Below are 24,904 nucleotides of genomic sequence, written 5' to 3'. Positions count from 1 at the left end.
TCCCATTGAATGGTAGCAAGGTCTACATTTATTTTTTTCCCAGTCAATCCTCTTATTGTTGAAATTGAATTGATTGAATATTCCTTTTCGCTTGTTGGGTCTCTTAGACCTACTACCGTTATTTATGCTAGTTCGCACTTCAATGAGCTTATGGTCTGAGTATGAAGTATCTGAGATTGTGATATCCCTGATTAGTTCTTCATTGTTTGTGAATAACAAGTCTAGTGTGTTTTCGTTCCTAGTTGGTTCTGTAATCTGTTGATTGAGCGAGAATTTGTCACAGAATCTCAAAAGTTCTCTAACCTGTGGTTGGTTATTTCCCGGGTCATTCCCTGCTATGATATTTGTGTTTGTCGTTCTCCATCTTAGACTCGGTAAATTAAAATCTCCAAGAAAGATAATATCTGGAGCTGGGTTTGCTAGGTTGTCAAGTATGTTCTCTATTTTGTGCATCTGCTCTGTGAATTCCTCAATCGTTGTATCTGGCGGTTTATATATTAGAATAATAATTAGGTTTAGTTTCTCTACCTTCATTCCAAGTACCTCTATCACCTCATTAGTTGAATTTAGTAGTTCTGTGCATACCAGGTCTTCTTTAATATACAGACCTACTCCTCCATTTGACCTAGTTTTTCTATCACATCTATATAGATTATAATTTGGAATCCAGATTTCACCATCCATGTAATCTTTTGTATGAGTTTCCGTGAATGCCCCAAATATTGAGTTTGACTCTAATAGAAGGCCATTTATGAACTTAACTTTATTTCTTGACTTTGGCTTTAAACCTTGAATGTTTGCAAATATGAATGATTGTCCATATTGTGTGTCACTTCTGGAAGGTTTTGGTAGTTCTCCCTCCTCTCTACCCTGACCCAGGGTGTGTTGTTGTGGCAATGGTTTGTCCAGTTTTGGAAGTGATACTGGGGAGTGTGGTAGTCTCTGTGTAGTTGGGGGGTGTAGTATGTGTGGGCTTGATGCCGAACTGTAGTCCAGTCTTGGGCATTTCCCCCTCTCCATCCGTACTCCTGCCACGTTTCTGCCTGTCTGTTTCTCCCTCTGTTTGTACCTGCCTCTAAAAAATTTTCAGGGCTATTATGTTGGACTTCTTCTCTTATATGGCGCTGTGTACCTCTGACGTGGAAATCGGGGCAGTGAAGATCGTAGCATTTCCTCTCATTAACTGAGAGTGTGCATAGCTTAGGGTGAAAATATCTACACTCTGTATCAAAACGACATCTGCCTTTCCCTAACCAGTTTCGGCATTTCCGTGGGTGCATGAATGAGCATTCCGTGCCTCTGGGCCCATATCTACACTGTCCTTTGCATAATACCAGCAAATATTTTCATTTGTGATTGTATTATTCTTGTTTGTACCCGTGCACGACTTGGCTACCTCTGTGTTTTTTGTTCCAACTTTCTCGTTTCTGCATTCATTCTCGGTATTGCCCTTATCTTTCTCCTTGTTGGTTTCGTCTTTCTCATTTGTGTTCTCATTCGTCTCATTTTTTCTCTCCTTATTCATATCACCAGTGTGCTCTACAATATTGCCTTCATTTTTGTGTACCTCGACACTATACCCGTCTACATTGCTACTTTGACTCTCTAAATTCTCAGTCCCTGGGTTGTGCTCAGAGTTCGTTGCTGTCTTTATATACTCTGCATATATTTCTGGTAGTTTTTGTGTGAATTGTAGCCTGTGTTCTTCAGGAATGTTATTCATTAGTTTGGTGATGTTTTCCCACATCTGTCTGTCACTTTGACAGATCCAGTAGTTACCTTCCCGGTTTGCATATTGTGTAGGTAATCCTGTACAACTTAGGTAAAACCTTATGTTACAAATGTTACAAACAATGCCTACAACACTCTTCCGAAGTGACTTAAGGCAGCCTCCACACACCTCCATGTTGGGTTTGTGATGTTATAATAATATATGCATATATTTAAGTATTATATGTATGTATATATAATATGTATCCAGTATATTTATAATATTACATATGTTTATTTGTTCAAGTTTATTTGGGGGTACTTATCGCCTTGTGGAGAAAATATGGTCGTCTTGGGACCGTCCAGTTGACCGTTGTTTGTCCCAGGTCGGGGGCAGGATGGGCAACCAGGATGTCACTGGTTGCCAGTTACTTGATTTATACACTGATTATGTGCCTGTAATATCCTAAGGGAATTTCTGCTTTCTTCCGGCTTGCAATGTTATTCACTTACTCTATTACTAGTTCCTAGGTCCACTTTCCCGTATTACAGTATATATTGCCAGTATATTATCACTGAGGGAGTATACTGTTACTGCGGGACGTCCTCTACACTGTGTAGGCCTCGTGGCTGTGGTGTAAAGAGTAAAGCTCTAACTGAGCCATCTGTAACGTCGAGCCAGCTGTAACGTTGAGCCAGCTCTAACTGAGCCAGCTGTAACAATGAGCCAGCTGTAATGGTGAGCCAGCCAGATACCTATCAAGTGGTAACCCGGCATCTGGTCCCCGCGGTGTTCCACACTCTGGATGCCATCGACAGTAGAGTACAAATTTCGGCGTTTTAAAGGTATTTTATCAATTACAATCATTGTGATAATTAGCATATACCTCCTTAGTTTGGTACCCAACCACTTGGGCTGGACGGTAGAGTGACGGTCTCGCTTTATGCAGGTCGGCGTTCAATCCCCGACCATCCAATTGGTTGGGCACCATTCCTTTCCCCCGTCCCATTCCAAATCCTTATCCTGACCCCTTCCAAGTGCTATATAGTCGTGATGACTTGGCGCTATCTCCTGATAATTCCCTTCCTTAGTTTGGTTCGTGTAGTTTCAAATGCTTATTGTTAGCACAGTGGTCTACGTATTTGGTTAATAACCTCGGGATTTATTCTCTAGGTCGGACAGAAACGGTTGGACATTTTTTCCCTGCGCACGATGTTTACCTAGCGGTAAATAGGTAATCAAGTAGCAGTAAATAGGTGTAAATCCACCTAAATCCACTCACCTAGCATTAAATAGATACTCACCTAGCAGTAAATAGATACTCACCTAGCAGTAAATAGATATTCACCTAGCAGTAAATAGATACTCACCTAGCAGTAAATAAGTACTCACCTAGCAGTAAATAGATACTCACCTAGCAGTAAATAAGTACTCACCTAGCAGTAAATAGATACTCACCTAGCAGTAAACAGATACTCACCTAGCAGTAAATAGATACTCACCTAGCAGTAAATAGGTACTCACCTAGCAGTAAATAGATACTCACCTAGCAGTAAATAGATACTCACCTAGCAGTAAATAGATACTCACCTAGCAGTAAATAGATACTCACCTAGCAGTAAATAGGTACTCGAGAGTTTCTAAAGTGTAGTAGAGCCACCAGGGTTAGCTATAGTTGACTACGGGGGACCTGGAATAAGCCCAAGTACGGGCTCTCTGCCTGACGACGATATCAATAAGAGACGTATACCACATTGTTAGAGTTTGCTGACGAGGCAGCCAGAGTTGTTCTGAAGCACATGTAAACTCCGGCCCACACTTGCTCACAGTAAACTAACGCGTTTAGCATTAACCCGGGTTATAAACATGAGCACGTCCAGGAACCATTGTGGGCCGTAGTTTTGATGACTAATATGGGCTCACCATAGTCCGTGCTGCTTGGAACTTTTGTTCCGAGTAGCTGAATCTAAAACAACAACAACATTACTTAGCTTGAGGGACAGCAGGTAGTGACCAGTCATCACCCACGTTGTCAGACCTCAGACCGACCATAGCCAGAAATATTGGCTAACTGTCCTTACATAGATAGAGATAATAATGAGGTTACCGGTCTTCATGTAGGTGAGGAGCCTCCTGGTGGTCTCCGGGGTGGTCTGGTTGGAGGCCTTCAGGTACTGCATGATGAAGATGTTGGGCACCAAGTTGATCATGTTCTGCTCCCCACACCCGTACGGCATCCGGATCAGGCTCCCCAAATTCTTCAAGGAATTATGGAAATATTCTGGGTTATAATGTGTTAAGAAGCTGTTGCACATGCACCAAGCATCCACCGTTGTGTGTAAAGTTCATGCAACACTTTATTATTAGTGCATCAGCAAGTTTCTTGCACTTCACAAGAAATTACAGTATAATAATTTTTTGTAATGTCAAATCAGAGGGAAAATTCTATTTAAACTGACTACTATATGAACTATATAAGATGATATTTAAACTGACTACTATATGAACTATATAAGATGATATTTAAACAGAGATTTAATTATTGTTCAAAATATTTGAAAAATATTTGTTTCATTAATTTATTTAACTTCAAAGAAAGGACACCACAAAATTTTATAAAAATAGTGATTGGAGCATTAATTGTTCTATAGTATCCAACATGAAAGTCGATAAGGCATATAATTTTTTTATTTTAATCAATTAGTGTATATAAAGAGATCATGAAGCCCAAACAGGTGATATGAGAGCCCAGAATATCTTAGCTGACAATGGTATTGAGCTGCACTAATGTTTACTCTGATGCATGTTAGTATGTAACCAACATATGGGGGGATATTGCTCACCTTGTTACACTGATCTCTCCCTATGATTTAAGGTTTACACATAACTATCACAGAGAACATGAGTGAGTGAGTGAGTGAGTACCTCGAGTGTGAGAGCGATGAGGTCACCGACGGCCGTGACCCAGCCTCGCTCTGACCCCTCCACCATGACCTGTGGGATCTCCAGCTCCCACGCCTCCAGCGAGTCCTCGCCAGTCTCAAAGTCTGCAACAGCAACAAATATACTTCACCAAATGTTTAGACAATATACAATGAGTATTTCCTAGAATAACTCTTGTGTAAGCTTTTTCTAAAACAAAAATAATGGCTAGCACTGGAACAAAGTTTTGGTAGTCAGTGTGGGGACTGCATATATAACTCTAGATGGGGTACCCAGCGGTGTCCGGGTCTCTCTCCCCCCCCCCCCCCACTCTCCTCCTCACTTCAACTCCCTAATTCTCTCTCATTCCCATTCTACCTCCCTCCATCCAGTAAAAGCCGAGAAATCTGCTGGTGAGCAAACTATGAAATTAAAAATATTGGGTTGATTGTCCTTAGAGTCGGTGTTTGTAGCAATAGAAGCCAATCCAACTTCAGGAGGGTCATGAGGAGCCGAATGCATCCACCTTTGACTCTTACCATACAATAACAATTCACCATGGAAAGATGAATAAGGCTAATTACAACCATCGCCTCCAACCGAAGATAGACTAACAAGCAGACATTCTCTTTTACAGATATACTAAAGGAGGATACCCGGCTGTGCTCGGGTCTCCCTCGCCCCTCTCTCCGAATCTTCCCCTTCTCATCTTGCTTTCCCTATCCCGTCTTTTCTTCCCATTTCCTCCCATGTCAAACTTTCTCCCCGTTGATCCCCCCTTCTCTCCTGTACACCTTTTCCAATCTCCCCCTCTCTCCAGTACCCTATTCAAGCACCCTTCTTCTACTCATTGTTCAAGCATTCTTCTTCTACCACCTTTTCCTTGCCTGTGAGCTGCCGACGCCTGACCTTACCACTGTACTGCGGTGGAGTAAGCGGCTGGCAGCGCCTTGGTCACCAGTCACTAAACAGCTCCAGGTGATTAGTTTATTATTATTAATTATCGTTATCAGTATAATGACAAGGTCAATATCACCAAACATCTCAACGAGTCTAGTGTAAGAGAGAGATGGGACTGATGGCATATGATCACGCAAAATGATCTCGTCGTTAGCAGCGTGAAGCACCAATGTAGAGTTGGGCCTAGAACTTAAGTAACGAGCCGAGTGTTGACAGTCACACTGATCCCTGAGGGTGACAGTCACACTGATCACTGAGGGTGACAGTCACGCTGACCACTGAGGGTGACAGTCACACTGATCACTGAGGGTGACAGTCACACTGATCACTGAGGGTGACAGTCACACTGATCACTGAGGGTGACAGTCACACTGATCACTGAGGGTGACAGTCACACTGACCACTGAGGGTGACAGTCACACTGATCACTGAGGGTGACAGTCACACTGATCACTGAGGGTGACAGTCACACTGATCACTGAGGGTGACAGTCACACTGATCACTGAGGGTGACAGTCACACTGACCACTGAGGGTGACAGTCACACTCACCACTGAGGGTGACAGTCACACTGATCACTGAGGGTGACAGTCACACTGATCACTGAGGGTGACAGTCACACTGACCACTGAGGGTGACAGTCACACTGATCACTGAGGGTGACAGTCACACTGACCACTGAGGGTGACAGTCACACTGATCACTGAGGGTGAGAGTCACACTGATCACTGAGGGTGACAGTCACACTGACCACTGAGGGTGACAGTCACACTGATCACTGAGGGTGACAGTCACACTGACCACTGAGGGTGACAGTCACACTGACCACTGAGGGTGACAGTCACACTGATCACTGAGGGTGACAGTCACACTGACCACTGAGGGTGACAGTCACACTGATCACTGAGGGTGACAGTCACACTGATCACTGAGGGTGACAGTCACACTGACCACTGAGGGTGACAGTCACACTGATCACTGAGGGTGACAGTCACACTGATCACTGAGGGTGACAGTCACACTGATCACTGAGGGTGACAGTCACACTGATCACTGAGGGTGACAGTCACACTGATCACTGAGGGTGACAGTCACACTGATCACTGAGGGTGACAGTCACACTGACCACTGAGGGTGACAGTCGCACTGATCACTGAGGGTGACAGTCACACTGACCACTGAGGGTGACAGTCACACTGATCACTGAGGGTGACAGTCACACTGATCACTGAGGGTGACAGTCACACTGACCACTGAGGGTGACAGTCACACTGACTACTGAGGGTGACAGTCACACTGATCACTGAGTTTTTTTTTTCTTCTACCACAGACGTGGCCACACATTTACAATGCTAACCAGCATATATACATTTTCTTCTGTCCTCCATGGACAGGGTTAGAGAAGTGTTAAACATATAGTTCAAGGGTTTATTGAACACTCAACCACAGAAGGTGATTCGGTGCTTTTAAAATGCTAAGCTATCCTACATACGTAAATACATATATACACAGATTTACGTATGCCCTACATAAAGTGTTTGATGTGTCTTTTACATAGTGTCATTAATGTACATTCACAAAGGTGAAATGTAATTCTGATCAGCTTCCCTATATACTTTATACCCATACATATACATACACACACACATATACATACATATATACACACACACATGCATTCACATACATTTGTCTCATTTACCCTGACAGGGTGAGGTGGCTGATAAAGAAACTCGTGTGCAATTAAGCACTTAATCACTGAAGGTGATGAAGGTGCTTTTACAAGCTCAGGTTATATAGTTACATCATATATATACATTGTATGATTGATATATTACATGGTCAATCTTGGATACAAGTCCAATATATCATCGAGTGTTCCAGTACTCATATAGTAATTACAGAGTTCAGCATACCTTAGCCCAGGAGGGCCAAAGTCAGTCAGTATGGGACATTCTACAATATAATGTTCAAGAGAGTGCATGTTTTCTCTTTCACAAAGTTGACACATTGTGTACTCGACATTTGGGTTTTGAGAAAGCTGCCAGATACGTCTATATCCCAGGCGTATTCTGGCCACTATAACATCACATTGCCGGGTTCTTGTTCTATTAGTCCCATATGTGAATGTCTCCTCACGATATCTATCATAATATTTAATGCTACAACTTTCAGGTCTTTGAGAATTTGTTAGGTCGGTGAGATTTTCATTAGATATTTGTTTAAGTATTATCTTTGTCACTGCTAATGAAACACCCATATCAATTTCTACCACTGGTTTTCTGCAGGCTGTCTTAGCAAGCATATCAACAGTGTCATGCCTTGAGATGCCAACATGTGATGGTATCCATAGGAATTTAATCTCAAATCTGTTTTCTTTGGCAGCTAAAACATTCATTCGAATATCACTGACTATTTTCTGGGTGTCACTACTATGTGCGTTCAATGCCAGGAGTGCACTCTGCGAGTCACAGTATATAAGTCCACTGCCTTTGTCTTTTAACAATTCAGTGGCAAGGTATATGCCTGCAAGTTCGGTTTGAGTTGTACTTGCCCAGTCATTGATGCGCTTCATTGCTGTATGTACGAGAGAAGATTGTTCAAATATGTTACATGCACATCCGGTACATCGTCCACCTTCTTCTACAGAGCCGTCGAGGGTGACAGTCACACTGATCACTGAGGGTGACAGTCACACTGATCACTGAGGGTGACAGTCACACTGATCACTGAGGGTGACAGTCACACTGATCACTGAGGGTGACAGTCACACTGATCACTGAGGGTGGTACAAGGCTGCACAGCAATGATGGTATATCCTTACCTTTAGAGCAGATGTACTTGCTCCAGGTCTTCTCTCTCAGGAACCCCTCGGCCTCCACTGTGATGGGTTTTATCAGTGAGTCTCTGAAAACGATTATAGGAAAGTATTTAAACCATCTCGTTCTATTTATACTAGCATACTGTTTAGGTAGTTTATGAAGAACTATTACAAAGTTATTATGATTGTATTGGATGAATTAAGCAATTAAGTGTATCTCTTGGAGTGTGCTAATCTCTAGGTTCTGGTTTACCCTTATTCACTATTCTTAAAATTTTCTATTTTATTTTTTACGAGTTTCTTTTTACAAAAAAGGGATAAAAATCTAGAAAAAAGTGCTAAATGTAATGAAATGTCTCTTTTCTGGTGGAGCCCAAGTGGTCTTTGGCCTGCTGGATGTAACAGTGCAAGTATTTTGCACTCTTTCACGTATAATTGTGAGTTGTAATTGTGTGTGAGTGTATACGTGTGTGCGTGTTAGTCGAGAGCGAGGTGGTAGTTGGTGAGGTGAGCCGGCACAGCTTTGCTGACGGCAGTACTTTCAACAAAGAAGCCATGTTCTGGCTTGCGAGAGTACCCACCCCTGGCTCGGCCAGCGAGGTGGTTGAGCAGTGAGAGTGGAACCTTTGCAAGGGTGAGTACATCCAACCAGCTCCTCCATCCGGGCTGGTGATTAGCCATCACCCACCCCTGGGTTAACTTGTTAGTGAGGTAAGAGTTCAGTTATGCATTGTCTTAAACCAGAAGTGTGTCTTAGTGGTGACAAGCTAGTAGAGTCTGAACCATTTAGCCATGTATGGTGTGGGCGTGTATGGAGTGGGTGACCCCCCCTCCCCCCTTTTTAATTTGGTCAATATTTTGTTAAATAATAGGATGTCAAAATGTTAAATATCAATTGCTGGAAATTGAAATAATTTGAAATAATTTTATTCAATAAATGTCTATGTGTAGAATAACAAGCTTGACTTTTGTTCAGTCCTCTCTTTGAACCAATGTCCCCTCAAGTAAAAGTTAAGGATAGAGATATAACGAGATGAACAAGGTAGGAACGAGAGTGAGGGCACCATCAGGTGAGTGAGGGAAGGTGTGGCTTGATGAGAGCAGCTCGCGCGCCACCTCGCCTCACTTAACCAGTCGGGTTTATTTAGGAATTTATTTAGAAAGTTATAAATTAAACAGTACTCCTGTCGCATTGTTTAAGTCGAATTTATATTTAGTTTCAATGACAGGTGGTGGCAGCAAACATCAGAACATCTTAGAATATCAGTATAGTATAACATCATAGATAGTATAACAGAATAACAGTCTTGTCTACTCTCCCTACTCCTTCTTATCCCTCCTTCCTTCCCCCTCCTACTTCCTTCATTCCTCCTACCTCCACTCTTCCAGTTCGCTCCCCGTTTTCTATCCCCACTCGCTTCTCTCTACCTTAGTTCCCCCCTCAACCTTATCCATGTTATCCAACCTTATCCCCTCCTTTCTTCCTTACTTTGCTTTACTTTTTCACAATCACAGCGTAGATAGAAAAATCAGATGTTATATGGAGATCAAAGCCAGAACCTGGCCTCTTGAGTGAGGTGCAAGAAGCAGGTAACTTGTCAACATCCTCACTGAGGAATCTATCCAGAAAGTCAGTCAAGCTTGACAGACAACTGCAGCGTTCATGGGAAATGAAGCATCAAACCTGCCAAACTATTCATTCCAAACAATTTGTTCACTCAAAACTAGCTCACGCCCGTTAATACTTATGGCCGGCACCAATCGGCTCGAAGCCCCTGCCAAGAGCCTGTTGCAGGTCAGTTCGGAGTGATATACAAGGAACTAACCTGGCAGGGATGGAGTCTGGGAGCCACCAGAACGAGGCGTTTTATTATATTCAATGATAGTTTTGTGGGAGTAGCCGCTTCATGGCTTCTTGAAGCTAACTATAGAGCAGAAGGCAAACAAGGAACTAATCAGGGAGGATGAGGAGAAACGGCAGGTCTTAGGTCAAACAAGACCGACTGGGACCAGGAACTTTCACCAAATCCCCAGTGAGCACAATATCCAAGAGTGGTGCGGGTTCGACGATGCATCAGCATTATCAATGTAAATTAAACGTTGATGACGTTGATTTGGCGTTGAATTGGCGCTGTTCTTGGATACTGAGCCCACTGTGTTGGGCCCACAAGACCCGGTTAAACCATGTAAACCTCTAAGCCCCAATGTCCTCGACATTTTTAAAGAAAAAACTGCAGCCAAAGCTGCATATTTACGAATATCAGAGGCCTGAGGGCAGACCACAAGCTGCTTAGCTTTCCTGACACAAGGAACGGGGTACCAAGGGAGTGGGGTCAGCCAACATAGCACCCACGCGGCAGAACCGGGAGCACGCAGACCTGCCAGGCATCAGTCATCTCGGGACCCCTCCGGGAACCACCTGAATCATTCTTTGCCAGAGAAGTAGAAGACAACAACCGAACAAACCGCCCACCAGGGACCAAAGAACAGAACCTCAGCCTGCAGAGGAGAGCATGAAGCTCCCAACCCTGCAGCCTCATCTCCCCAGCCAGAGTGCATGCAGATTATCCATTACCTATGGATAATCTGCCATGCACTCTGGCAGGGGCAAAGGATAATCCCTATGCACTCAGGCAAGGTAATGGAGTTCTTCACTCTGCCGCATTGCTCAAATTGATTTTATCATAGATATATCACATAAAGATTATTTACTTGTGTATTATTATTATTATTATTATTATTATTATTATTATTATTATTATTATTATTATTAAAATCCTCATCATGACTTGAATGCTGATGAGTAGTGAGGAAAGAAGGAATATTTTGCTGACCTTCTGTTGATGGATGAATCACCGGAGCCGCAGGGCTGCGAGTACTCATAGTCGACGAAGGCAGCTACGCTAATGTTGACTTCTCCGATCACCAGGGGTTTGATCCTCACTATGTGGACGACCTTGTCCTGTGCCGGGACACAAGAGCTACGCTTCCCGAGGACAATCTGCTCAGTCGCCTCCTCCAAGATCTGGTACTCCTCACTCTCCTGCACCCTCACAGACACCTAAACCAAGACAGTAGACACATAAGAATGAATGGCATCATTAATGTTTTGAGTGACTTGAAGCAGTTACCGCTCCAGGATGATCTGTGAATGGCATGACTTAAGTTAGAATGAGGAGGTTAGACATTATCGTAAGTCACTGTTAGAAGAAGGAGCAAAGCCTAACACAGTCTGTATCCCTGGAAGCCAGGAAGACTGTGTAGTACAGTCTGTGTCGCTGGAAGCCTAGAAGACTGTACTAACCTAGTTGTACTCACCTAGTTGTGCTTGCGGGGGTTGAGCTCTAGCTCTTTGGTCCCGCCTCCCAACCGTCAATCAACAAGTGTACAGGTTCCTGAGCCTATTGGGCTCTATCATATCTACACTTAAAACTGTGTATGGAGTCAGCCTCCACCACATCACTACCTAATGCATTCCATTTGTCAACCACTCTGACACTAAAAAGTTCTTTCTAATATCTCTGTGGCTCATTTGGGCACTCAGTTTCCACCTGTGTCCCCTAGTGCGTGTGCCCCTTGTGTTAAATAGCCTGTCTTTATCAACCCTGTCGATACCCTTGAGAATCTTGAATGTGGTGATCATGTCCCCCCTAACTCTTCTGTCTTAAAACGAAGTGAGGTTTAATTCCCGTAGTCTCTCCTCGTAGTTCATACCTCTCAGCTCGGGTACTAGTCTGGTGGCAAACCTTTGAACCTTTTCCAGTTTAGCGTTATGCTTGACTAGATATGGACTCCATGCTGGAGCCGCATACGCCAGGATTGGTCTGACATATGTGGTATATAATGTTATGAAAGATTCCTTACACAAGTTTTTAAAGGCCGTTCTTATGTTAGCCACCTGGCATATGCTGCTGATGTTATCCTCTTGATATGAGCTTCAGGGGACAGGTCTGGCATGATATCAACCCCCTGGTCTCTCTCTCTCTCTCTGACTCTTGAAGTATTTCATCTTCCAAATGATACCTTGTATCTGGTCTCCTGCTTCCTACCCCTATCTTCATTACATTACATTTGCTTGGGTTAAACTCTAACAGCCATTTGTTCGACCATTCCTGCAGCTTGTCCAGGTCTTCTTGAAGCCTCAAGCTGTCCTCCTCTGTCTTAATCCTTCTCATAATTTTGGCGTCTTCAGCAAACATTGAGAGGAATGAGTTTATACCCTCTGGGAGATCTTTTGCGTATATCAGAAACAGGATAGACCCAAAAAAAAGAGCCCTGTTGGACTCCACTGGTGATTTCACGCCATTCTGAGGTCTCACCCCTCACTGTAACTCTCTGCTTCCTATTGCTTAGGTACTCCCTTATCCACTGGAGCGCGCTACCAGTTACTCCTGCCTGTTTCTCCAGCTTATGCATCAACCTTTTATGGGGTACTGTGTCAAAGGCTTTCCGACAGTCCAAAAAAATGCAGTCCGCCTATACTTGATGGGTTGTCACGAAGTCTCTTCTCTCCAGATGTGTTAGAAGGTTTTTTCTCACAATTTTCTCCATCACCTTGCATTGTATACAAGTTTAAGGACACTGGCCTGTAGTTCAGTGCCTCTTGCCTGTCACCCTTTTGTATATTGGTACTACATTAGCAGTCTTCCATATTTCTGGTAGATCTCCCATTTCCAGTGACCTACTATACACTATGGAGAGTGTCAAGCAAAGTGCTCCTGCACACTCTTTCAATACCCATGGTGAGATTCCGTCTGGCCCAACAGCTTCTCACATCCAGCTCCAATAGGTGCTTCTTAACCTCATCTCTTGTAATTTCGAACATATCCAAGGTCACCTGGTTTGCTGCCACCTCTCCTAGCGCCGTGACTTCTCCCTCTTCTATTGTAAAGACCTCCTGGAACAAGGAGGTCTTTGTTGAGTTCTTCACACACCTCTTTGTCATTCTCTGTGTACCTGTCCTCGCCCACCCTAAATTTCATCACCTGTTCCTTCACTGTTGTGTTCCTCCTGATGTGACTGTGTAGTAGCTTTGGTTCGGTCTTGGCTTTATTAGCTATATCATTTTCATACCTTTTCTCAGCTGCTCTTCTCACACTAACATACTCGTTCCTGGTTCTCTGGTATCTCTCTCTCTACTTTCTGGTGTTCTGTTATTATGGAAGTTCCTCCATGCCCTTTTGTTCAGCTCCTTTGCTTTCATACATTCCCTATTAAACCACGGATTCTTCCTTTGCTTCTCTGTTTTTTCCTGTCGGGCTGGGACAAACCTGCTTACAGCCTCCTGACATTTTTTGGTGACATAGTCCATCATGTCTTGTACGGACTTGGTTCCGAGTTCTGTGTCCCAATGTATATCCAATAGGAATTTATTCATCTCCTCATAGTTTCCCTTTCGGTACGCCAGCCCTTTGTTTCCCAGTTCTTTTTTGGGGGTGATAATTCCTAGCTCAACCAGGTGCGCAAAGCTCAATACACTATGATCACTCATTCCCAAGGGGGCTTCCAACTTAACTTTCCTTATATCCAACTCATTTAGGGTAAATATCAGATCAAGCAAGGCTGGTTCAACCCCTCCTCTCATTCTTGTCGGTTCCTTGACGTGTTGACTTAGAAAGTTTCTTGTTGCCACATCCAGCAGCTTAGCTCTCCATGTGTCTGGGCCTCCATGTGGGTCTCTGTTCCCCCAATCTATCTTCCCATGGTTGAAGTCTCTCATGATTAGTAGTCTGGATCCGTTCCTGCTAGCCACAGAAGCTGCTCTCTCTATAACTGTGTAGCACAATCTGTGTCGCTGGAAGACTGTGTAGCACAGTCTGTGTCACTAGAAGCCAGGAAGACTATGTAGCACAGTCTGTGTCGCTGGAAGCCAGGAAGACTGTGTAGCACAGTCTGTGTCGCTGGACGCCAGGAAGACTGTGTCGCTGGAAGCCAGGATGACTGTGTAGCACAGTTGGTGTCGCTGGAAGCCAGGAAGACTGTGTAGCACAGTCTGTGTCGCTGGAAGCCAGGAAGACTGTGTAGCACAGTCTGTGTCGCTGGAAGCCAGGAAGACTGAGTAGCACAGTCTGTGTCGCTGGACGCCAGGAAGACTGTGTAGCACAGTCTGTGTCGCTGGATTTAATGCGCTATATAACACTCAAGACTCCAACATGATAACCAAAGGAGTCAGAATATGAAAATTGCATAAAATAATAAATAACAAAAAAATGATAAACTTTCAGTAGAGCTGAAACTTATACCTTAAACGAACATGTATGATAGACATTTAAGTAGTCAACTCCTGTATTCACCTTTGCTATTTGTTTACAATGTTTTAGTTGGAAAACATGACTTTGTAGATCGATTGGCCAATGAGGCTTGCAAGAAAGAAAACATTGATTATGACTTTGGACTATCTAATGCAATTATTAGAAACATACAAATTAAAGAAATTAATTCAGATTTAGAAGAACTAAGAAATGTCCAGAGACCTGAAAACTGCAGTATTAAAAGTTATGACAAGTTTTGTAATGATAGGTATTTGTATGGTTAGCACAGTAACCGGACCAGGCAATGTGATGTAGTCATTGCGCGAATTCGCCTTGGCTATAGACACATTTGGCAGGTTAGTGAGGCTGAGCCACTACCAGAATACTCAGATTGTAAACTCTGTGATAAACCTTTAATGCATTCACTAGAACACTATATTGTTGAATGTGAAGCCGTAAAGGACTTTAGACCTCCTGGCCTCTTGTACCATCAACTGTGTAACTATTTTATTGACTCAGGTGTTCTGGACGACATCCTAACAGTTTATCCAAAATTTGCTTGTCCATTTTAAAGAATGAAGAACAATATTCATTTATATTACTTCTAAGCTGCATCAGTTATGAACCCATCCCTGCCCTTGTGTGGCAGTGAACAATAGAAAGTTGTTTTCACATATCCATACATTAAACCATTGATTGTAACCATGATATATATATGTACTTCCGACTACAGTTTAGACCTATCGTGTTATGTATGACCCTCTGTCCTGCGTGACAGTGAATACCAGCATTATCCTCACTTTAATAAGACTAATCTAAATCCTCAGATTAGGCAAAATTGTAATTAATTTTGTCAATAAAGATGTTAATATTAATAATAATAATGTTTTCAATTCACTAACGAAAAATATGACAAACACACACACACAGAAGAGCCGTAACTCAACCCTTGAAAGCATTATTAGGCGAGAACAATTAGGTAGGCGTGCACACACACACACAAACATACCAGATACCAGCATACCATATGTAACATACCAAGCATACCAGCGATACAAAGATGCGAGAAACAACTAAACGGCAGTGAGGAGAGAGGCAGAAAGAAATTTTGAAAAAGGGATTGCAGACAAATGTAAAACAGAACCAGGTCTATTCTATAAATTCATAAACAACAAATTGCAGGTAAAGGATAATATTCAGAGGTTGAAAATGGGAAATAGATTCACGAAAAATGAAAAGAAAATGTGTGAAAAACCTGCTGGGATTGATATGAGAGGAGACTACCAGTGACTTGTACTGAAATAAATTAAAAATTTACTGTCTGCAAATTAATTCAACTAAAATCTCTAGCTAGAGTTGTAAATCCTAGCTCCTCTTTTCCTAATGACAGATTGTGGGCTGTAAGGGACAGTTGGGGTGAATGAATTAGTTGATAGAAGTTCCGGTACACCTGCAGACAGGGATTCTCACATCAGCTTGTATTTTATACAAGGATAAGATTTAATAAATTCAGTTCAATGACTGAACACTGGCTCTGTTTAAATCAGAGATTTAAACATGTACATAGTCTAGCCTAGCACCATAACTATCAACAGCCAATATATTCTTATACTATAAACAACAATTTAAATTGTAAATGTATAATAAATGACTTTAAATGTAGTCTAAGTACTATTAACTAAGTACTAAATTATATTCAATTTAATGAACTTATATGATAACTTAAAAAATAACTAAGCAAGCAATAAGAACATAAGAACATAAGAACAAAGGTGGCTGCAGAAGGCCTATTGGCCCATACGAGGCAACTCCTATCTATAACCACCCAATCCCTCTCATATACATGTCCAACCCGCGCTTCAAACAATCAAGGGACCCCACCTCCACCACGTTACGCGGTAATTGATTCCACAAATCAACAACCCTCTTACTGAACCAGTATTTACCCAAGTCTTTCCTAAATCTAAACTTATTTAATTTATACCCATTGTTTCGTGTTATTAATTTTTAACTTAATTTATATATTCAAGTATATATGCAATGTATTTATATTTAATTTATATGATTAGGTACAGTCAGCTTGACTGAATCTCTTCCAACACCATGGACACTTATGAGGTCTTTTTACTTATTGCGGCTGAATCTTTTCTCACATAATGGACACTCATGAGGTCTAGTGCTTGGACAGAGATTCTACTGCTGCCCTACTATATAAATAAACTTATTGAGATATGAGGCGTTGCCTCGCTTTATAACCAACAGACAGACTTATAGGATATTAAAGTTATACAAGCATACAATTGGCCAATTTATACAGTACTGTATTAACCTTCAATATACTTATCTGAAGCTGGGTGCCTGTCTGACAGTGCCAGACTTGATAACTCTCTTGTCGCGAGTATAGTCACAATATTTTATATAACAGTGTTGCTGTATAATGTACTAGTAGCGTTGCTACGTGATTTTTCTTTAACTGCTTTGCAAAAAGATGAGGGTTGATGGTGAAGGTGGAGACAAGTCACTGTGTGCTCCACTCTACACTTATAGATATAAATGTTCTAGGGATATTCCTTGTAGATATATTGTCCAGGTACTCCCCCAGTTCTAGAGAGTATTCACTGGTGATAAAGATAATTAGATAAGATGTCTTGAGCTAAATAATGTTCGCTAAGGATCCGTCACTGTTCACTCAGTTGTAAACAAACGCGAAGTGCCGCGGGGTGTGTTGGGCCCTTCTCTCCCAGCCGCGGGGTGTGTTGGGCCCTTCTCTCCCAGCCATCGCCCCTTCATGCTCCCTGAGCATGGTAGCCTTCTATGAATATTGATTAATTATTTTTACTGTCTAGACTTATGATTGAGATAAGATGTGATTATAATATAATTAGATATAGGATTTAAAGATTATAAGTAGTACTTGATAGTACCACTGATTCTTATTAAGGATTCGATATATAATCCCTAACGGAAGCGATTAATGTTCCAATAGTTTTTTAATTAAGAAATCCTTCTAGAAGCTTCTGGATCCTTGAGAGATCATGCACAAAGTCACATAGGCATCTTTAGGGCCCTATGACGTACGTGATCCAAGTGGCATTGTCATCTAGGATCAAGCTGTATAATGAATCTATAATGATTCTAATATGATTTTGATATGATTTGATATGATTTTGATACAATTTAAATATGATATAGATATGATATAGAAATAATATAGAAATAATACATTTCTTAGATGATTATTCGATATGGTGGGTAAAAATTTCCCACACATTAAACGAAAAGTTCCAAAGTGTGTTTGTACAATATGAAATCTTCAGGGAACCAGATACAATAAGAATTCCAGAGAACAATATAGAGCACATAGAGGTGTCTAGAGACGAAGTGGAAAAAATGCTGAAGGGGCTAAATAAGAACAAAGCAGTTGGTCCAGAGGGAGTTTCACCATGGGTTTTGAGAGAATGTGCACCTGAGTTCAGCATTCCACTTCAACTGATTTTTCAGGCATCCCTGTTTACAGGAGTTGTAGCTGATGTGTGGAGAAAGGCTAACATAGTTCCAATCTACAAAAGTGGAAGCAGGGAAGACCCCCTTAATTATAGACCGGTTTCATTGACAAGTGTAATAGTCAAAATATTGGAAAAAATAATTAAAACTAAATGGGAAGAACACCTGGAGAGAAATGATATAATATCAGACAGACAGTATGGTTTTCGATCTGGAAGATCCTGTGTATCGAATTTACTCAGTTTCTATGATCGAGCAACAGAGATATTACAGGAAAGAGATGGTTGGGTTGACTGCATCTATCTGGACCTAAGAAAGACTTTCGACAGAGTTCCACATAAGAGGTTGTTCTGGAAACTGGAAAATATTGGAGGGGTGACAGGTAAGCTTCTAACATAGATGAAAAATTTTCTGACTGATAGAAAAATGACGGCAGTGATCAGAGGCAATGTATCAGACTGGAGAAATGTCACAAGTGGAGTACCACAGGATTCAGTTCTTGCACCAGTGATGTTTATTGTCTACATAAATGATCTACCAGTTGGTATACCGAATTATATGAACATGTTTGCTGATGATGCTAAGATAATAGGAAGGATAAGAAACTTAGATGATTGTCATGCCCTTCAAGATGACCTGGACAAAATAAATATATGGAGCACCACTTGGCAAATGGAATCTAATGTTAATAAATGCCATGTTATGGAATGTGGAATAGGAGAACATAGACCTCACACAATCTATATATTATGTGAGACATCTTTAAGAAATTCTGATAAAGAAAGAGATCTAGGGCTGGTTCTAGATAGAAAACTATCACCTGAGGACCACATAAAGAATATTGTGCGAGGAGCCTATGCCATGCTTTCTAACTTCAGAATTGCTTTTAAATACATGGATGGCGATATACTAAAGAAATTGTTCACGACTTTTGTTAGGCCAAAGCTTGAATATGCAGCGGTTGTGTGGTGCCCATATCTTAAGAAGCACATCAACAAACTGGAAAAGGTGCAAAGGCATGCTACTAAGTGGCTCCCAGAACTGAAGGGCAAGAGCTACGAGGAGAGGTTAGAGGCATTAAATATGCCAAAACTAGAAGACAGAAGAAAAAGAGGTGATATGATCACTACATACAAAATAGTAACAGGAATTGATAAAATCGATAGGGAAGATTTCCTGAGACCTGGAACGTTAAGAACAAGAGGTCATAGATTTAAACTAGCTAAACACAGATGCCAAAGAAATATAAGAAAATTCACTTTCGCAAACAGAGTAATAGACGGTTGGAGCAAGTTAGGTGAGAAGGTGGTGGAGGCCAAGACCGTCAGTAGTTTCAAAGCGTTATATGACAAAGAGTGCTGGGAAGACGGGACACCACGAACGTAGCTCTCATCCTGTAACTACACTTAGGTAATTACACTTAGGTAATTACACACAAACACCCATACACACACACACGCTGGTAGTTGAGTGAACAGCACGCTGGATACATAGTCCTGTGGTCCCGGGATCGATTCCCGGCGCCGGCGGAAACAGATGGGCAGAGTTCCTTTCACCCTGATGCACCTGTTTTCTAGCAGTGAATAACATCACTGTATAAACTGATTTGTATAAACATCAGAGGTCCGCGGTTGTTCAACGTCCTCCCAGCAAGCATAAGAAATATTGCCGGAACAACCGTGGACATTTTCAAGAGGAAACTAGATTTATTCCTCCAAGGAGTGCCGGACCAACCGGGCTGTGGTGGGTATGTGGGCCTGCGGGCCGCTCCAAGCAACAGTCTGGTGGACCAAACTCTCACAAGTCGAGCCTGGCCTCGGGCCGGGCTTGGGGAGTAGAAGAACTCCCAGAACCCCATCAACCAGGTATCAACCAGGTACTTAAGAGTTAGACAGCTGCTACGGGCTGCTTCCTGTGTGTGAGTGTGTGTATACTCACCTATTTGTGCTTGCGGGGGTTGAGCTCTGGCTCTTAGGTCCCTCCTCTCAACTGTCAATCAACTGGTGTACAGGGTCCTGAGCCTACTGGGCTCTATCATATCTACACTTGAAAGCTGTGACAGTGTCAGACCACGGAGGAAGAATTGAAACAGGAATTTCCTTAAGTACTTTCGGATATTAATACATCTTCAGAAGGAATCAATACATCTTCAGAAGGAATCATTCCTTCTGAAGATGTATTAATATACGAGGGTACATAAGGAAATTCCTGTTTCAATTCTTCCTCCGTGGTCTGACGCTGTCACATTTTTCATCACGTGTTAATTTTCGTGATTTACACATTCTTGAAACTGTGTATGGAGTCAGCCTCCACCACATTACTACCTAATGCATTCCATTTGTCAACCACGCTGACACTAAAAAAAGTTCTTTCTAATATCTCTGTGACTCATTAGGGCACTCAATTTCCACCTGTGTTCCCTAGTGTGTGTGCCCCTTGTGTTAAACAGTATGTCCTTATCTACCATATCAATTCCTATGAGAATCTTGAATGTTGTGATCATGTCCCCCCCCCCTAACGCTTCTGTCCTCCAAAGACGTGAGGTTTGATTTCAGTAATCTCTCCTTGTAGCTCATACCTCTCAGCTCGGGTACTATTCTGGTGGCAAATGTTTGAACCTTCTCCAGTTTAGTCTTATGTTTGACTAGATATGAGCTCCATACTGGAGCTACATACTCCAGGATTGGTCTGACATATGTGGTATACAAAGTTCTGAATGATTCCTTACACAAGTTTCTAAATGCCGTTCTTATATTGGCCAGCCTGACATATGCCGCTGATGTTATCCTCTTTATATGGGCTTCAGGGGACAGGTCTGACGTGATATCAACCCCAAGTCCTTCTCTCTCTCTCTTGAAGTATTTCATCTTCCAAATGATACCTTGTATCTGGTCTCCTGCTCCTTACACCTATCTTCATTGCATTACATTTGCTAGGGTTAAACTCTAACAACATTTGTTCGACCATTCCTTCAGTTTGTCCAGGTCTTCTTGAAGTCTCAAGCGGTCCTCCTCTGTCTTCTCATAATTTTGGCATCGTCAGCAAGCATTGAGAGGAATGAGTCTATACCCTCCTGGATATAATTTACGCATATCAGAAACAGGATAGGTCTCAGTACAGAGACCTGTGGGACTCCACTGTTGACTTCACGCCAGTCTGCATGAGGTCTCACCCCTCACTGTAACTCTCTGCTTCCTATTGCTTAGGTACTCGCCTATCCATTGGAGCATCTTACCAGTCACTCCTGCCTATCTCTCAGGCAGGAGAGACAGGTTCTTTGAGTGTGTGTGTGTGTGTGTGTACTCACCTAGTTGTACTAACCTAGTTGTGTTTGTGGGGGTTGAGCTCTGGCTCTTTGGTCCCGCCTCTCAAATGTCAATGAACTGGTGTACAGATTCCTGAGCCTACTGGGCTCTATCATATCTACATTTGAAACTGTGTATGGTATCAGCCTCCACCACATCACTGCCTAATGCTTTCCTCCTGTTAACTACTCTGATACTGAAAAAGTTCTTTCTAACGTCCCTGTGGCTCGCTTGGGTACTCAGTTTCCACCTGTGTCCCCTTGTTCACATACCACAAGTGTTGAATAGTTGATGCTTGTCTACCTTGTCAATTCCCCTGAGGATTTTGTAGGTAGTGATCATGTCTCCCATTACTCTTCTGTCTTCAAGTGTCATAAGGTGCATCTCACACAGCCTTTCCTCGTAACTCATGCCTCTTAATTCCGGGACTAGCCTAGTGGCATATCTCTGAACTTTTTCCAGCTTCGTCTTGTGCTTGACAAGATACGGGCTCCATGCTGGGGACGCATACTCCAAGATTGGTCTTACATATGCGGTGTACAAGCTTCTGAATGATTTCTTACACAGGTTCCTGAAGGCTGTTCTGATGTTAGCCGGCCTCGCGTATGCCGCAGACGTAATTCTTTTTATGTGGCTTCAGGAGACAGGTTTGGTGTGATATCAACTCCTAGATCTTTCTCTCTGACCGTTTCATGAAGTACTCCATCTCCTATTCTGTATCCTGTGTCTGGCCTCCAGTTTCCTCCGCCTAGTTTCATTACTTTACATTTACTCGGGTTTAACTTTAGCTTCCAGTTATTGGACCATTCATTCATTCTGTCTAGGTCATCTTGTTGCCTCCTACTTTCATCCTCTGTTTCGATTCTCCTCATGATTTTGGCATCATCAGCAAACATTGAGAGAAACGATTCTATACCCTCTGGGAGATCATTTACATATATCAGAAATAGTATAGGCCCAAGGACTGACCCCTGCGGGACTCCACTCGTAACGTCTCGCCAATCTGAGACTTCACCCCTCACATTGACTCGTTGTCTCCTGTTGCTTAGGTACTCCTTTATCTAATGGAGTACCTTCCCTTTAACATCTGCATGCATCTCCAGCCTTTTCAATAGCCTCTTGTGTGGTACTGTATCAAAGGCTTTCTGACAATCCAAAAATATGCAGTCTGCCCACCCTACTCTTTCTTACCTGATTTTTGTTGCCTGGTCGTAGAATTCAAGTAACCCTGTGAGGCAGGACCTGTCATCCCTGAACCCATGTTGATGCTGTGTTACAAAGTTCTTTCGCTCCAGATTTTCCACTAGCTTTCTTCGCACAATCTTCTCCATTAGCTTACATGGTATGCAGGTTAGGGACACTGGCCTGTAGTTCAGTGCCTCCTGTCTATCCCCTTTCTTGTATATCGGGACTACGTTAGCTGCTTTCCAAATTTCTGGCAGTTCCCCGTGTTGCCAGTGATTTGTTGTACACTATGGAGAGTGGCAGGCATAGTTCTTCTGCTCCTTCCTTTAGTATCCATGGGGAGATTCCATCTGGATCTATAGCCTTTGTCACATCCAACTCTAGTAAACACTTCCTTACTTCCACGCTGGTAATCTCAAACTCTTCCAGTGGTTCCTGGTTAGCTATTCCCTCTCTTATCTCTGGGATTTCTCCTTGCTCTTAGGTGAAGACCTCCTGGAATTTCTTATTCAGTTTCTCACACATTTCCTTGTCGTTTGTAGTGAATCCTTCTTCCCCTATTCTTAGTTTCATAACCTGTTCCTTTACTGTTGTTTTTCTCCTGGTGTGGCTATGGAGCAATTTAGGTTGAATCTTTGCCTTGCTTGCGATGTCATTTTCGTATTGTCTTTCTGCCTCTCTTCTCATCCTGACATATTCATTCCTGGCATTCTGATATGGTGTGGCTATGGAGCAATTTAGGCTGAATCTTTGCCTTGCTTGCGATGTCATTTTCGTATTGTCTTTCTGCCTCTCTTCTCATCCTGACATATTCATTCCTGGCATTCTGATATCTTTGTCTGCTCTCAAGTGTCCTGTTATTCCTATAGTTTCTCCATGCCCTTTTACTTTGCTGCTTAGCTAGCCTACATCTCCGATTAAACCATGGGTTTCTCATCCTCATTTCACTGTTTTCCTTTTGGACTGGTTTGAACTTGTTTGCTGTGACCTTGCACTTCTGCATGATGTAGTCCATCATGTCTTAGTCCTTCTTTCCCCTAAGTTATGTTTCCCATGCTATATCTGTTAGGAATTTTCTTATCTCCTCATAGTTTCCCTTTCGATATGCTAACCTTTTGTTTTCGGTATCCCTCCTCGAGTTCAATAACCCTTCTTCAATCAAGTACTCAAACACCAGTACACTGTGGTCGCTCATTCCTACTGGGGCATCAAAACCGATTTCTCTTATGTCGGAGTCGTTCAGAGTGAAGACTAGGTCGAGTCTCGCTGGTTCGTCATTTCCTCTCATCCTTATGGGTTCTCTGACATGCTGGGTTAAAAAGTTTCTAGTCACCACCTCCAATAGTTTGGTTCTCCACGTATCCTCGCCTCCATGCGGTTCCTTGTTCTCCCAGTGAATCCTTTCGTGATTGAAGTCCCTCATGATGAGCAGGTGGGATCTATTTCTACAGGCAGCAGAGGCTGCCCTCTCAATTATGGAGTTAACTGCCAAGTTGTTCTTTTCATACTCTTGACTGGGTCTTCTGTCATTTGGTGGAGGGTTATATATTACTGCTACTACTATTCTTGGTCCTCCCATTGTCATGCTGCCGGCTATGTAGTCTCTGAAACCCTCACAGCCTGGTATAGCCATTTCCTTAAAACTCCATTCCTTTCTCATGAGTAAGGCCACTCCACCTCCTCCCCTACCTTCCCTCTCTTTTCTTATTACTATGTACTCCTGGGGAAACACGGCATTCGTTATGATTCCAGAGAGTTTTGTTTCAGTGAGTCCGATTACATCTGGGTTCACTTCTTGTGCCCTTTCCCTTAGTTCACTTGCCTTGCTTGTGATCCCATCTATGTTCGAGTACATTACCGTGAAACTGACTCTCTTCTGCTTCTCCTCTGGGGGGGGGGGACCTGTGGAATCTGGGGCGAGTGGGAGCTGGGAGGATCTGGTACGGGGAGAATGGTGGAGGAGGAAGGGCTTGGGGGGCTTGGGGGAGGGAGAGGGTAAGGGGGTGGGTGAGAGGGGGAGGGTAGGGTGGGTGGGTGAGAGGGGGAGGGTAGGGGGGAGAGTGAGAGGGGTAGGGTGGGGGGGGGGTGGGAGTGGAAGGGTTGGGGGAGCATGGGGGGAGGAGAGGCTTGGGGGGATGGGGGGAGAAGGGGGGGGGTTGGGGGGCAGAAAAGGGGGGGGGGTGGGGGGCAGAAAAGGGGGGAGGGCTTGGGGGGCGTGGGGGAAAGGGAAGGCTGAGTTGGGTAA

At 42.9% G+C, this 24,904-nt stretch overlaps 1 protein-coding gene across 1 annotated transcript in view; it reads right to left on the bottom strand.

Moving 5' to 3' along the window:
• LOC123748498 (murinoglobulin-1-like) overlaps nt 1-24,904 on the bottom strand; it is a 219,923-nt gene that overhangs the window by 33,506 nt on the left and 161,513 nt on the right. Inside the window, exons 17-20 of the mRNA XM_069326610.1 lie at nt 11,249-11,475; nt 8,418-8,500; nt 4,637-4,758; nt 3,819-3,969 (exon numbers count right to left, since the gene is read on the bottom strand). Coding sequence (XP_069182711.1) covers nt 3,819-3,969; nt 4,637-4,758; nt 8,418-8,500; nt 11,249-11,475 — 583 coding nt within the window. The remainder of the gene's footprint in view (nt 1-3,818; nt 3,970-4,636; nt 4,759-8,417; nt 8,501-11,248; nt 11,476-24,904) is intronic.

Source organism: Procambarus clarkii, chromosome 18, assembly GCF_040958095.1.
Source record: "Procambarus clarkii isolate CNS0578487 chromosome 18, FALCON_Pclarkii_2.0, whole genome shotgun sequence".
Lineage (NCBI taxonomy): Eukaryota > Metazoa > Arthropoda > Malacostraca > Decapoda > Cambaridae > Procambarus > Procambarus clarkii.
This window is presented reverse-complemented; position numbering and strand designations above follow the sequence as displayed.